Raw genomic sequence first — 15,834 nt, forward strand, 5'->3', positions numbered from 1 at the left:
AATAACGATAACCAGCAATAATTCAAACACTGGAAGATCACTGTTTCTAGATTCCTTCACATACTCTAGCATTCACTTTTCAATAGGGAGTATTACTGCAATGTTATGCCGCCAGAGTACAGCACTAGCCCCTATTATAAACCATAGAGTGTAGGTTTGTTTACAAAGTACATGGGAAACGCGAAAATCGAAATTTAGTTATCTGCCTCTTTATCACTCGAATAAGCAAGAGTGATAGAGGATAGATAACGAAATTTCGATTCTCTTGTTTCCCAGTAGACCCTCAGATTGTGATGGATTTTGGTAGTGGCGCCCCCTATGTAGAGTTTCGCGTAATATTCCCTATTAAAAAATTGCTCAGCAACTTCTTTAGCAACTCTTAGTTTTCTTTCTACCAGTTTTATTACTGGCTGGTTTAATATCATCCGTGTTACTTTGAACCCTAGGTGATTTACGTTTGACTGGTGATTTTTTTGCTTTAGCTGATTTCTGCACATTACTTTTCACTTCAAGTAACACTGGCTGTACAAAATCATCATCATCATTATTCTGATGTAATTGTGCTTTTTTGGGAGTAATCTTTCTTTTTGGTGGAGCCTTGCTGTCAAGGTTATTTGTACTTATACTTTTATCTGATCCTTTACTTTCTTTTATAGGTGTAACTTTTCTTTTTCTTGGTTCATTTTTATCAGTTTTATCACAGATATTTAGTACTGTTAAGCATTCTTCAATAATGTTAACATCAGCTGGCTCTTTACCTTTTTTAGGTGTTACCTTTCTTTTACTTTGCTGCAAATTTTCTGAATTTGATACAGCTGCTAAATTTTTTGCACAATCTTCAATGACTTCTTTCACACCCTTTTTAGGAGTAACTTTCCTTTTCCTTTGTACCTTGGTATCAGAATTTGATTCACATTCAACAGGAACTTTTAAATTGACTTCTTGATTAATACTGTTGTCTTCTTTTTTTATAGTTTCTTTTTTAGGACTTTTTTTACTTACTTTTGGAGCTTTTGCATTTGGAACATTCAATGTTACCCCATCTTCATCAAGTTTCAAGTTCTTCAAAACTTTTTTCACAGCTTTTTCTATCTTAACATCTAATGGGTCAATTTCTTCTTTAACTTTCATGGGAGTTGTTTTCTTAGGTGACTTTTTTATACCTCTGGAAGGGCAGATGTCATTGTTTAAGCACTCCTCACAGTTTGGGCCAATTGGTAGACAGATTGTTTGTCCGAAGCCTACAAGTAGGTGGTTGACCTCACCCCAGAGCTCAAAAGGCAGCCAGGCCTCCAGCGCCTTGCGAGTGTCTTCCGGAGTGGCTGTAGGCTTCTTCACCCAACCTATCCTGTTACTAATCCTGTGCACATGGGTGTCTACACCTGCAAAAAAGGTAAGTTGAGTTCTAAGGCCCTTCCTGACTCATGGAATCATGAGTGATTTCTTGTACACATTAACTTGTACCTGTACTATTTTCATATGTGCCTCATGAAATTATTATAAGAAAAATTAGATTTGCACATAGCAAGATTTATTCATCTAACTTTTATCAAAGTCATCCATCATGCCAAATTTTTTTTAATATAAAAAGTATATTACCTATGCCAGTGACCTTATTCCAGGCAACACTCATACAAATGTGTGCCATCTTCGGGCCAACTCCAGTCAGCTTACAAAGTTTCTCCACTGAATCTGGTATATCTCCATTGTACTGTTCTTTCAAAGTTTGTGTTGTCTTTTTTATATACTTCACTTTTGTCTGTTCACAAAGATATTGATTTTCAGATTGTTTAAAAATAAAGATGAGTTTTTAATAATAAAGTACACAAACCAAACTACACAAAAACTTTCTACAACAAATAATTGCCAGTTTTTCTATGACTACATTTGTGGATAAATTCACTGTGCTTATGTGTAAAATTCTTAAATTGAATGAAATATTCTAAAACTTGAAATGGTATTGTGTGTATCAAGTTTGTTTTTCTGGAACTGTTTCTTTTTTGTGGTGTGCATTGAAGAGCAACATTATCTGTCTCACTTCTAGTACAAGTAGATAATTACCTTCCAAAATCCTACAGGATATATCAACTTCCCTAGTTCATCATCACTCATACTCAATACATTATCTATGGTGAGCCCTCTCTCTCTTAGTCGCTCCATGGCTGCAAATGTAACCTGATCCTTTGTTTGGCTTGATAACATCAAGGAAATGAGATGCTGGTATCTGATCACCTGTAAAAAATATTGTTGACTATTGTCCATAATCTTATCAGTGCCTTAGAGGTGTACTAAATATAATTTTAGGAATTTGGCTTGCAAAGCTTGCTTGTTTACTGTGGACTTAATTGTCCAATTTTAAATTCAGTAACTTTGCACACCCAGGAAGCATAGGGATGGATGTATGGCCATGTGTTGGGCGGACAGAATTATGTCAGGAGACAAAAACCTCATTACAGGCTAGCATACACTGGGCTCAAGATAAAGTGGCTTGGAGAGCACTGGTGAAGAGTTTCCACAGTCATCACATCCCTCAGCCACAGGATACAACAAGGAAAAATAATTTTGTATAGTCTACCCACTGCCATGATTGAAAATTGGCAGAAGAAAAAGATAATGAATATAAAAGTAACCAAAGTTCAAACACATTACAATTTACCATTAAGAACTTACTTTTGGTGGTGCTTTAGGATCAGAAGACATGTGGCAACCCATAGTATCCACAGGGGCATCTTTATTGGCCCTCATATTTCTCAGGTTGAGGAGAAAGTCTTGCCAATGGGGTGGTTCCCAGAGGCCTTTTGTTTCCTGTAAAAGTTCTTTTCATCAGTTTTTTTTTAATATATAAGTAGAATAAAGAAGTATAGCAATGAAATACCTGCTTGACTGGAGACTCTTTTTCATATTCAATTTTGATATGAGGTTTCTTTTCAAATTTGAACTTGCTTAAATCTAGACTAGGACTTTTACTTTGAGTGCAGCTCATGTCTTCCTCTGGCACTATTTCTTGAACTTCTAATTTTATTTGTGAATTGGCTTCATCCTTGTATGGAGATTTATTTTTCTTTACATTCAGTTTTATAGTTGTAGCTTCTTTGTTTGCAACGGTCGCTTTTCCACGTGGCATGCTAGACATACAAAGATAAGTTAATTAAGTAAGCTCTTATTTCTAAGATACAATTTTCTAAAGCTCAGGTACTTACATTGAAAAAAAAGCCAATAATTTACGAGAAAGCGAAACCTGCCGCCAAACGCGGTAGATCATTTATTTATTGAGAGAAACGTCAAAGCCGATATTGATCTTAAATACTTCTCAAACTATTTTTTATGACACAACGTCTATATGCTCAGCTCAAATGGCTTTTGTTTTGTTTTTTTTTTCTAATCCATTGATATCATTCTACTGTCATGTTAAGTATGGAAGGTAAAGGAACGTAGTGATTATATGCTCTTTGGGTAAAGGCAAAGAGCATATAATCACTACGAGGCTGTCAAATCTGTCAATTCTGTTCTGTCATTGTTACTCTCAGTGGGTCGACCTGAAATTTATCGATTTTATTTAATTCTATTATATGATAACTGTTATTTCTTGGTAAATTGTAAATTAACTTTACACGATGGCAGAATTACTGCTAGATCCAAATATACGAGGATGGGTGTTCCTTCCCATAGTAATAATCACCTTTTTAGTTGGAATTGTTCGACACTATATTTCTATTATTCTGTCATCTCAAAAGAAGATCGAGCTATTGCAGGTTCAGGACAGGTAAATACTAACAGCACACATTATAGTATGTCCTCCATATTTTTCAAAAATATTTTATTCCAACCTCTAACATATGATCGATTGCTAAATATTTACTTCTCACGGCAATAGACCCAATAACTATATTATAACCTATCTCTGGTGCAAATCAATCCTAATCAACGATTATTGGAGTATTTTTGTAAAACACCCAGTTCTATAAGTATAATTAACATTTTGCAGTCAAGTCATGATCAGAGCGCGACTACTGCGTGAAAACGGCAAGTACCTCCCGCGGCAATCGTTTGCGATGCGCCGCCACTGGTTCAACAACGAGGAAACTGGCTACTTTAAGGTGCAGAAAAGGGCTCCCGCGTCACAGGTACATATTTTTATAGATTCATACTGAATTTTATGAACTTGATCTGCTTATTTTCCTTGTTTACCTTATTATTGACATGTAATTTAAATTGTTTGAAACTTAATAAATGATAAACTTTGTACAGTCACATCTGAAAATATTGATACAAAGTCCCAAAAATATGTGTACACGACCTTATTGTCCATATATTGAGGTGTATACATATTTTTGGGACTTTATAGTAACTTTAACCAAATCACCAAACATTGGTTACAGTCCAACTCTGACTAGGCTAGACTCTAGCCACTAGAGTGTATGGTAAAGTAATTTTTATTGCACAATACAAGTACAAATGGTGAACTTAATGCCTTGAGGCAGCATTCCCCAAACTATGGGTCATGACCCATTGGTGTATATTGAGTAGGCCCTGAAACTACTAAGAAATCTGAGGGTAACAATAATATCTTATACCCCCTTTTTAAAGCAGCCAAGAGTTGGGCCCCAAAAATGTCCTTAACCATCGACACAAACATTAATTGGAAAGACCACATACAGAAAGTAAGCAATAAACTATCCAGATTTTCATATGCCTTATTAGAATTAAAAAAAACAACAGACTTAAAAACTGCCACTTCCGCCTATTATGCCTACGCCCATTCCATACTCCGCTATGGCATACTCCTTTGGGGTAATAGTACGAATGCCAATAACTTATTTATTCTACAAAAAAAATGCATCCGAATTTTAGCGAACATAAAACCAAGGGAAAGTTGTCGGCCACATTTTAAAAACCTGAAAATATTAACACTTACCTCCTTATATATTTTTGAAGTTTGCACTTTTGTCAAATTACACAGCTCTTTCTTCCTACAAGCAAAAGACCGTCATGCAAAACCATTAAATCTCCGCCAAAATAACTTCCTTTCCTTGCCCACTTCTACCTTAAAAATATTTCACTCCGGACCACACATGATGTGCATAAAAATCTTTAATAAACTTCCGCAGTCAATAAAAGAAATAGAAAATTCAAAATTATTCAATAAAGCACTTAACACACATCTAAAAGACAAATCTTTCTATACGCTGCAGGAGTTTTTTGATAATGGAACGTTAAATTAATACCTATGCTATGAGTAGGTAACTTAGCTCTTAAGCACTGCCTGTGATCTCAAATAATTGTCTCTAAATCTTTGTACTAGATTGTTATTTAGTTATAAGACTGCTGCGCCCTTGCAGGGTACATATTATGTAATTTTGTGTACTTAATATGATTGCAATAAATGCTTTGTCTTGTCTTGTCTTGTCCATTTTTGTTAGATAGGTCGGAGCCCAGTCAACTTTGGGAACCACTTAAGGCATTGTCTACCAGTCAACCAGTCATATTCCAACTCAAACATGCAAAGTTAAAAAGAGATTTAATTTTATTGTTTGAATTCAGAACCCCATGACCGACCCCAGCATGATGACAGACATGCTGAAGGGCAATGTGACCAATGTGCTGCCCATGATCATCATCGGAGGCTGGATCAACTGGATGTTCAGTGGTTTCCTTACAAGTATGTACCAACTATAATATAGTACTTTATCACTAAGGGCCTGTTTCACAATGCCTAAGTAAAGTGTTAGATAGCAAACCAACAAAATAAATTATCTGGCAGATAAAACATCCTACAAAACTTAGCACTTTATCTACCAGTTAAGCTTATTTGAAGATTGTGAAATGCCAACATTGACTTTATTCATCAGATAAATGGCAGGACTTTACTTAGACATTTTGAAACAGGCCCTAAATCTTATAAAACATAGTCCCCCGCAGCGTTTGTCTGTCTGTATATTTGCAATAAACCCAAAATTTTCTAACGGATTTTCATGTGGTTTTCGTCTATCAATATAGTGATTCTTGAGGAATTCATTCATTATTAGCTCAAGAGAAGCCCAATTTAACCCCTATGTAAGTTAATGTATAATTTTAGGTTAGTTTGAACTAATTTGAGGTGTTTATGTCATGCCCTTACTAATTGTGCTTAGACTGCTTAAGTACAAGGTACGCCGACGGCAGTGCTCGGCTGCCGTCGGCGCCATTCGGTCAGAGGTATGCTATAGTAGATTTGAGTGCTTAGGACGGACGCGGTGGGCTACCGTCGGGTGCTCGAGGGTCCGTTGCGACGCGGCGATAGCCCGCCGACGGTAGGCCACCGCGAGACTTGAGCCTTGAAGAGACTTCACACAAGTCTCTTCATTAGGATTCTATCATGATAAGATTTAAGGGTTCGGCGTTTCCATTATGTTTCATTCAACTTTCAAGGTCTGGATCTGAAGTCATCAAGATTTCAGACCGAAGTTTCAGTCGGACATTAAAAAGAAGAATACCTTACATACTAACATTAAATTAACTATGACATGAGTGACATGACTTGTATTGCATGCTCTTGGGTTTGCAGTTCCGCCCAGAACCGCCGAAACACAACATCCTTCAGTTGACATGGAGCTTTATATATCCAAGTCATGAATCTAGTATAACTGGATCAGGCAGGCAGAGCGGTGGAGGGGAAATGACCGAACGGGATAGTCTTATGTATCTTTCAGTAATAGCAGAAAAAGCGCTATTATTATTATTTTCCCTTGTCAGTCTCACTTTTCCTTTCTGCCCACTTCTAAAAAACTCTAAGTGACGTAGACGTTTTTTCTGCCCACCGTTTTTTATGGTGGGCAACAAATAATCCGACCAAATTACGTAGGTTAGTTTTGGTATGTTGTCAGGAATGTTTAAGTCTTTTTAATTTTTTCGCATTGCTTATGTAGACCAAAAGTAGTGCCTACGCCAATTCTCAGGATTGCCAAGCGTACCCCAGGCTCGCAAAAAGCCCGGGACAACGCGAGGAAGAAGAAGCTTATGTTCTGTCCCTTACGGTTGACCACCGTTTTTTATGGTGGGCATCAAATAACCCGACCAAATTACGTAGGTTGTTCTTGGTATGTTGTCAGGAATGTTAAAACGAGTTTTTAATTTGTTCGCATTGCGTATGTTCTGTCTCTCACGGGCGCACGCGTATAGCACAAGGATCCTACTAGCACTAGTATTGGTCATAATTTGGTTATAAACTGAAATAAATGTCATATACTAAGAAAAAGTGAACAAGGCCTCCAGTGCCCCAGGCTGGAATCGAACCAGCGTCCTCTGCTATCGCGGCAGGTGCCTGAGCCACTCGGCCACCGGGGTCACGGCAGCATTGGTCGAATTTTTCCAAGTATATGCATTTCTTACTGAAGGCTTACGGCGCCCCCTATTATTCAGTTTATAATTTATATAGTAGTGTTTCTACTTGAAATAAAAACAAATAAAAATATTTTCTGAAAATAATTTAATTTGTTCTAATACTTCTCATAATTTGGTTACTTTATACATACTTTCTTTATTCTGACAGCCAAGGTGCCTTTCCCGCTGACGCTGCGCTTCAAGCCGATGTTACAGCGCGGCGTGGAGCTCATGTACCTGGATGCCTCCTGGGTGTCGTCGGCGTCATGGTACTTCCTCAATGTATTTGGCCTGCGGACCATCTACACACTTGTGCTTGGGGAGAATAATGGTGAGATTCAGTTGACATTTTAGTCGCAAAATTTGCCACTTAAACGTCATTCCACTGCACCGCACAAACGTGCAATAAAAACCATAACTAACCTTAATTGCTATGTTTATCAGAATTATATCGCGGCAATATTGCCGAAATTTGGGAGAGCACATGTGATTGCGTAACTGACAAATCCAGACTGGTTTTGTAGAAGTACCCTCATATTTCAATATGCTACAATCAGCCTTGACAACCCACAAATTAAAAAATCAGACTGTGCTTGCGTAGTTTGGGACACTTTCATTTAAAAGCAATTAAGAGCTTCAAATCAAATGAACTTCAGATGTAAAACCACCACCAGTATAAAAAGTAAGGACGCAAAGCATGAAGAATTTCATACACGCACGTGATGCCGGAGGACAATGCCACTGTGCGAGCGGGACAGTAATATAATCTTGCGCGTGTGATAGACACAGGAAATGGGCGGGTCAGTGTACGAAATTGTTGTGTGTGCGTAATGTTCTTTTTTGTATTTATATATATAACATACCACGTCGGTGGCAAACAAGCATACGGCCTGCCTGATGGTAAGCAGTCACCGTAGCCTATGGACGCCTGCAATTCCCTTCCTTTGGATAGACAGAATGATTAAAAGTGTTTTTTTTCAGCCGCGGACCAGTCGAAAATAATGCAAGAGCAGATGTCAGGCGCAGCCATGGCGATGCCTCCGGATCCAAAAGCCGCGTTCAAGGCCGAGTGGGAGGCGCTCGAGATCACCGAGCACAAGTGGGCGCTCGCCAACGTCGAGGCTGAACTCCTGACAGAGTCCAAGTAGGCTGATGCCTGATTAGTACAAAAAATAGTATGATGGCTATTGGTACACCTTATTTTTGTTACAGTAAGGTTTACAATCAGCCAACTGTGGCTTTCATGGTCATACAAAAGAACTAAGACTCTAAAGTAGTGCATAATATTGATAGCAGATGGCGCTGTATGGTTTGTTTACAGAGGGCCTACCGCGAAACAAAATCGAAATTTCGTTATCTGCCTCTTTATCTCTCGAATATGCAAGAATGATAGAGAGGCAGGTAACGGAATTTAGATTTTTCGTGTTGCGCGGTGGTTCCTCAAATTGCTAGTGGCGCCCCCTACGCAGAGTTTTGCGTAATGTTCCCTATTTGCACTACTTTGATCGCATTTCATTTGTCTATGCCACCACTCCCCAAAATATATGGCAAATTATAGGCAACGAGGGTCCGCTCAACTAATCTACATTTTCTCTCTTTGAGGTCTTTCTCTCGTAACTGATGTAGTGATTATTCACACAAATGTTTTGTGTACCTGTAATTGATTGTTAAGCAGACCCTCGTTGCCTATAATTTGCCATATATTTTGGGGAGTGGTAAATAAATATGTAGGTCTACATATTTTAAAAGTCACACGTGTGTTGATCACTTTAATATCAAAGCAAATCGTTACAATTCTTGTATTTATACTTCGTATGTTATGTTATAGATAATTATAAGTATTTTACTTTATGGTTTGAGGAAGAAAAAGGAATAAATGAATTGTCTAAATAGGTAACAGTGTTTTTATTTAGTTACGTTTATTGTAAGACAAAGAAGAAATGTAACTGAAGTATAGAAAAATAAGTCACTCCACACATCAGTTTTATTACCAAAACGCTTATTATATTCGTAGTCGACTTCTAGCGTCACGTAGCGGATTTATCAGTACCGCTACTTGACACTAGATGTCTCGAGTGTCGCAACTGACGCAAAGTGTATTTATTGCTCAACAATTTACAACTAATATTACAAGTAGGAGTTGAAAATATAGTTCCGATTAATCCCGTTATAATCGCGACCTCTATCGTCAAGTAGCAGTACTGATCTGCTACTTGACGCTAACTTTGAAAATAATAAACGTTTTGGTAAGAAAACTGATGTATAGAATGAGCACTCACTCATAAGTCATAAGTCATAAGTTATTTATTTGCGAAAGATAGGGTATACATACACCGTGTCCAATAAGTTCGAATACAAACTTTTAGCACTTGCTGTATAGACATACGGATCGCTGGATATAAAATTCTTATTTTAATTTAAAAAGTATATTGACATAAACATAGTACTATAATTTCATGAGTCACGTATTTTTAGTTTGGCTTGAATACACGATGAAGTACGTTCGTGAAGAAATTATTAGAAAATTCCTTAAAGGCGACAGGCCATGTGCTATATTCAAGGCGTTACAACCGCATGGAATTAAACGGAATCTGGTTTATACTACTATAAAAAGGTATAAAGAGATCTCTTCTACAGAGGACAGGAAAAGATCCGGTCGGCCCCGCTCAGCTAGAACTGAAAAAGTGGTAAAGGCTATAAGAGAGCGAATTCGGCGGAAAAAACACCGATCTATTAGAAAATTAGCTGCTGATCTGAAAATTTCCAGGGGATCTGTACATAATATATTGAAAAAAGATCTTGGATGTCATGCTTATAAAAAACGAAAAGTACATGGCATTTCAGATGCAACCAAGAAAAAGAGAGTAGAAAGATGTAGCACCATACTTTCTTGGCACGCAGGTGACGAATTTGTTTTCTCAGACGAGAAACTCTTTGTGTTAGAGCAGCCTCATAACGCCCAGAACGACCGGTTGTGGGCAGCACGGATAGAAGACATTCCAGAGTATGAAAAGAATGTGCCTAGGTTCCAGAGCTCACCATCAGTGATGGTTTGGGGTGCTCTTTGTAAGAGGGGCAAACTGCCTCTAGTTTTTATTGATAAAGGCGTCAAAATCAATGCGGCATACTATAAATCGGAGGTTTTGGAGAAAAATGTTGCCCCAAATTTAAAAAATATGTTTGCAGACGATTATTATGTTTTCCAACAAGACGGATCTCCGTCGCATACGGCAAACGCTGTTCAAGCTTGGTGTAAGGCTAATTTGACCGATTTTTGGCCGAAAACTGAATGGCCACCAAGTTCTCCAGATTTAAACGTACTAGATTATTTCGTATGGTCATACATGCTCTCGAAACTAAATAATTATAAAGTCGCAAACCTGAGCCATTTTAAAAAGGTTATCATGCAAATATGGGACGATATGCCGATGGATGCGGTGCGTGCCGCTTGTGACTCTTTTGAGAAACGTTTGAAACTTGTAAAAAAAGTTAAAGGTGGAGTAATTCCAAAACATTTGTTGTAAATATTGTATATAAATGTGGCTTTCATTTAATATAATTTTCATAACATAAACTACGCGTAAATTTATTTTATTAAGGATCATAACTGTATTCGAACTTATTGGACACGGTGTAGGATGTTGCAGTTTATAGTTAACTGAGCCAAGCTACCTTGTCACACAGTGACATGCAAATTTTAAAGTTTTTACCTAATACTAAACATGCACCTAAATAATGTCTAAAATTAATTCATGTGTATTTACATAGCAATATTTACATACAAAATAACGAATATTAAAGACTAATTATATCGTATAATACAAAATAAATTGAGCTGTAGCAGTTTACTTATCCAGATATTCATTTATTGAATAGAAGGTCTGTTCATTAAGCCATTGAAATAAACGTCTCTTAAATAATTGTAATGTAAGGCTTTTAATAGTATCTGGCAGCTTGTTAAACAAACGTATGCTCATGGGATAACAACTTTTCCTATATAGACTCGTGTGTGTTCTCGGACATATCAGTTTGTTAGGGTATCGCGTATTAAAGTTACATATTTCGTCATTTTTTGTATATACATTTTGATTGCATTTTACAAATACACACATTTCAAATATGTATAAACAAGGAACAGTGAGAAGATTCAGTTTTTTGAATAATGGTCTGCATGAAGTTAATACCGAAACACCACAAATCGCGCGTATACACTGCTTTTGAGCTATAAGCAATCCTTTTATATTTGATCCGTTACCCCATACAGTTATACCATATCGTAGACTCGATGACACGTAGCCATGATACGCTTGGATTGCTGTTTTTTGGCTAGTAATTTTTGTTAAACGCCAAAGGGCATAGGCAAAACTGTTTATTTTCTTACACACGCTTTCAATATGATGTGTCCAGTGACACCTATCATCAACTAAAATCCCAAGAAATTTGACTTGCTCTGACTCTGTAATTTGTTGGTCATTATATGAAAGTATCATTTTTTCTTTTTCCCCATATCCATTCCAGAATTGCAAATATGTGGTCTTGCTAATGTTGACTTGCAGACTATTTATATTTAGCCAACCTATTATATTGGCAAGTGCTGCATTAATATCATTTTTGTGATTAGTTTTGTTTTCGCTGGATACGATAACAGATACATCATCAGCGAAGAGAATGCAATGATGATTAGTGCTTAATGGCAAATCGTTGATATATATCAGGAACAGTAACGGCCCTAAGATACTCCCCTGAGGCACACCGACAGTATGAGTCATGTAGTCTGATTTGTAGCTTACATATTCATTATCTTCGTTAATGTTCGAGATCTCCACATATTGCTGTCTGTTACTAAGATAACTTTGTAACCAATCTAGTACTTTACCACGTAATCCGCAGTTTTCACATTTGGACAAAAGCAGGTTATGTTGTACCAAATCGAACGCCTTGCTCATGTCGAAAAATATAGCAGTCGTCGAGGCTCGGTTATCTAAAGCCTTCGTAATTTCCATTACCATTTGAAAGGCAGCCAGACTGGTAGATTTCCCTTTTTGGAACCCATTTTGTTGCTTGGAGAGCACTGTATGCTTACTAAAGAATTTTGTTAATCGTTCCTGCATAGCTTTCTCAACGATCTTGGATAATATAGGTATGAGAGCTATTGGTCTGTAGTTATCCAATGTACCTCTATTACCTTTCTTATAGATTGGTTTTATTAATGTTCTTTTTAGTTTTTGTGGGAAGACTCCTTGAACAAAAGATAAATTTATAAGATGGCTGAGTACTGGTGCAATTAAGTATGAACAATGTTTCAGTATTTGTGTAGATAGATCATCATAACCTACAGAAGTAGTATTTCGTAGTTTATTAATTATTTTATAAACCTCTAGACTATCTGTAGGGAAAAGAAACATACTAGCATCAACGCCAGTCATTTTAGCTGAGTACTTAACATTTTCCTGATCTTGGCGAGTTTTTGAGATCCCTATAAAATGGTTTATAAATGCATCTGCAATCAATTTTGGATCGGTGATCGTCACATCATTACATATTATTTTGTTAATGATTTTTCGATCAAACGATTTGTTTGATGCATTCTCTTTAATTACACTCCAAGTAGCTTTGCACACATTCTTTGCATTCATTATATATTTTTTGTTACTCAGTTTCTGTGCCGTTTTCAAACATTTCTTGAATGTTTTTTGATAATCGCAGTACTTTTTTTTATTAAATTCATTTTTCGTGGAATAATATTTATAACGTAGTATACGTTTTGTTTTTGATGCTATTTTTATTCCTTTACTGAGCCAGGCTATTTTAGATGACTTCCTTTTAATTTTCATTTTTATTACAGGAAAACATAAATTATAAAATAATGTTAAATACTCATGAAAAATGTCAAATGCGATATCAATATCTGGTTCATTATATATTTCGTACCAAGTCAATGAGCACAGACAATTGCAAAATTTATCTATATTTTCTTTGCTTAAGTCTCGCTTTCTAATAAACCAATATGAGCTACGATTTATCATTGGGACATCTGGTACTATTAATAATTGACCCGTATTATGATCAGATATTTGAAGCGAATGAAGTTCACCGATAGCATTTATATCATTACTTATTATATGATCAATACAGGCATTTTGCCTGGTAGGTTGGTCAATATGTATCTTATAGTTATAGTTTTGAATTAGTCTATTATATTCTAAAGTTACCTTATTTTGCTTAATTAAATCAATATTAAAGTCACCTGTTATTATAATCTTCTTTTTAGTTTTACATCTTAATCTTTCCAGTAGTAATTCAAGTTTATTTAGGAATATTGAAGGTGTGGGATTTGGAGTTCTGTAGATGCAAATTATTATGGAGTTATACTTTGGAATTTCTATGCCACAACATTCAAAATGGTAGTCTGTTTGCATTTCTTTTAAGTATTGTATAGGTTGGAAATCTAGGTAGTCTTTACACATTATACATACTCCTCCACGTTTTTGTTTTTGCCGCGAATAGAAATCTGCTAAATGATAACCTTTAATATGTATGTTGGATTCTTCCCCGGATTTTATAAAGGTTTCACTCATACAAATCACTTCTACTTCCCTATTTATCTCGTGCAGTTCATAGAGAGCTAATTCTAATGTATCCTTTTTACTTAATAATCCGGCAACATTTTGGTGGAATATAATAAGTTTACCCTTACTTGGTGATCCGAAAAAAATTGTGCTGTTCTGGTGTGTTGTTGTTACCGTTGGAGTTTGATAGTACGACCGAGAAGTAGTCCAGTATGGTAGTTTTCTTTTTAGGTATTGGTACGCTCGATGGTGTGTTTAAAGCAACTCTATTTTTGTTCATACGATGGAATAGGTAAGGTATAGTCCCTTTTTTATATATATTTGTGTCATGTACATCGGCATTTATTTTTTTAGTATGATTGTGTTTATTACTTGTCTTAAATGTCAAAAACTTTTTGTTATAGTATGAAGAGTCGATTTCCATACTAATTTTACGGGATAAATTAAACAGGTAGTGTTTGCTTAGTGTAGATGCCTGCGAGATACTAATAAACTTACAGTTTTTATGATTTTCACAAATTAGTTTTAGCACGTTATTAAGTGCCTTTTCATTTAGGTGGTCATTTTGCATTATACTAATTACAGAAATATCCAAATTACAATGAGCTCTAACAAAGAAACTTAAGTCCATTAATAGCTTAGTAGGATTACAGTCTGTTTCGCCGACACAGAGAACTAATTTGTCACCATTCGAGACGTTTTTCAGGATCGAAGGAGTTTGCAGTATTTCTTCACATGATGCGCCTGGTTTCAGGAATGAGCACACCTCGTATTTTTCATATTGTGTATTCATTCTTGATTTTATCAATGCTGAAGATAGATTTTTACACTGATGTCCTCCCAAAATATAAATCTTTTTTGATTTACTTTCTTTGTCTGCAGGTTGAAAAACGGGTATTTCGTTTTCTAGTGAAACTTGTGCTCTTTTTTCCAACGTTTCAGTTTCCAAGATTTTAGAAGTTTCGATAGAGTGATCAATTTCCAGATCCGTGTACACGCTACTTATGCTTGTTTGAGCTGATCGGTCAATTTTATTTAGAGTCTTGGCAGGTTTCATGATTTTAGGCGTAGTTTTACATATCTCCTTTAGTTGTTTTATTTGTCGGGTGGATTCCGATAGCTGCTTCTTAAGACTTTCATTTTCAATAAGAAGTTTAGTGCTATAACTGTCGGAAAGCTCAAGTTTCTCTTGCAAATGTTCTATTTTACTCTTCAATGATTCAACTTCATCTTTATAATTTACGCTCATGTCTGGGCAGCTTCTGTTTAGAGTATCATTGCGAAGTATAGAGATGTCAGTCTGTTCATCAGATAGAGAGTCGAATGAATTTTGTACAGGTACATTGTATTTCCTTCTCTTTGTAACGTTGTCAACCGAATAATTTAACTCTTGATGTTGTCCATGTTGTTGCTCGGGTGAATCGGCAAAAGGTAATTCTTTGGGCCGTTCTTCTTGAGGTGAAGGGACGCTTTTTTCGGTAACAATTGGAGAACATTTCAATTCATGAGGTTTTTGCAAGTTCGGCGCGACGACCTGAGGTAGTTCTTCCGGGTGTTCGTCTTGAATTTTCACTTGTTTTGATGTACTAGGAGCGCCTTTTTTGGCAGTAATAGGTGTACTAGTTTTTCTCAGCGGAGCTTTTGTTTGGCGACATTTGGTACAGCACCATGATTCTTTACGTCCCGCGTCCATCAAGTCATACAGTTTTTCTGAATGAGCGCAGTTTAGATCATATGATTTTCCGCATAGTGAACAAGTCAGGAAGTGTTTATCCAAGATTTTTTTCTTACAGTGAGCGCATGCTACTTTTGATACTATTTTCGGAGGCATTTTAGATTAGTATTCAGCTTAAAACTTCAGTTTATTGATATTAAATTTTAATTAAAAAAGAAAGAATTCTTTTAA

At 36.3% G+C, this 15,834-nt stretch overlaps 2 protein-coding genes across 3 annotated transcripts; one reads left to right on the forward strand and one right to left on the reverse strand.

Annotated features, from left to right (window-relative positions):
• Positions 1-159: 159 nt before the first annotated feature.
• On the reverse strand, positions 160-3,290 carry LOC133521867 (uncharacterized). 2 transcript variants are annotated; one of them, XM_061856971.1, is made up of 6 exons: positions 3,201-3,290; positions 2,876-3,125; positions 2,671-2,805; positions 2,062-2,232; positions 1,600-1,759; positions 160-1,382 (listed from the first exon to the last, which is right to left on the reverse strand). In XM_061856971.1, exons 1-6 carry the CDS (start codon positions 3,260-3,262, stop codon positions 370-372), a joined length of 1,791 nt encoding a protein of 596 aa, XP_061712955.1. In that variant the 5' UTR covers positions 3,263-3,290; the 3' UTR covers positions 160-369. The 2 variants fall into 2 exon arrangements, with proteins under 2 accessions (XP_061712955.1, XP_061712956.1); XM_061856972.1 differs by lacking the exon at positions 2,671-2,805.
• A 214-nt stretch (positions 3,291-3,504) lies between these two features.
• On the forward strand, positions 3,505-9,256 carry LOC133521868 (ER membrane protein complex subunit 3). Its single transcript, XM_061856973.1, has 5 exons — positions 3,505-3,763; positions 3,986-4,124; positions 5,542-5,659; positions 7,529-7,690; positions 8,341-9,256. Exons 1-5 carry the CDS (start codon positions 3,615-3,617, stop codon positions 8,505-8,507), a joined length of 735 nt encoding a protein of 244 aa, XP_061712957.1. The 5' UTR covers positions 3,505-3,614; the 3' UTR covers positions 8,508-9,256.
• Positions 9,257-15,834: the final 6,578 nt, after the last annotated feature.

Source organism: Cydia pomonella, chromosome 10 (genome assembly GCF_033807575.1).
Source record: "Cydia pomonella isolate Wapato2018A chromosome 10, ilCydPomo1, whole genome shotgun sequence".
NCBI classification, from domain to species: domain Eukaryota; kingdom Metazoa; phylum Arthropoda; class Insecta; order Lepidoptera; family Tortricidae; genus Cydia; species Cydia pomonella.

What these genes read in the sequence shown, in the direction of transcription:
- LOC133521867 (XM_061856971.1), bottom strand. Translation starts at nt 3,262, where the DNA reads ATGATCTACCGCGTTTGGCGGCAGGTTTCGCTTTCTCGTAAATTATTG. An exon ending in AAGAGTCTCCAGTCAAGCAG is followed by an intron (nt 2,806 to 2,875) that starts GTATTTCATTGC and finishes GAACTTTTACAG; the next exon opens with GAAACAAAAGGCCTCTGGGA. An exon ending in GAATAAGGTCACTGGCATAG is followed by an intron (nt 1,383 to 1,599) that starts GTAATATACTTT and finishes CCTTTTTTGCAG; the next exon opens with GTGTAGACACCCATGTGCAC.
- LOC133521868 (XM_061856973.1), top strand. Translation starts at nt 3,615, where the DNA reads ATGGCAGAATTACTGCTAGATCCAAATATACGAGGATGGGTGTTCCTT. An exon ending in CTATTGCAGGTTCAGGACAG is followed by an intron (nt 3,764 to 3,985) that starts GTAAATACTAAC and finishes AACATTTTGCAG; the next exon opens with TCAAGTCATGATCAGAGCGC. An exon ending in AAAGGGCTCCCGCGTCACAG is followed by an intron (nt 4,125 to 5,541) that starts GTACATATTTTT and finishes GTTTGAATTCAG; the next exon opens with AACCCCATGACCGACCCCAG.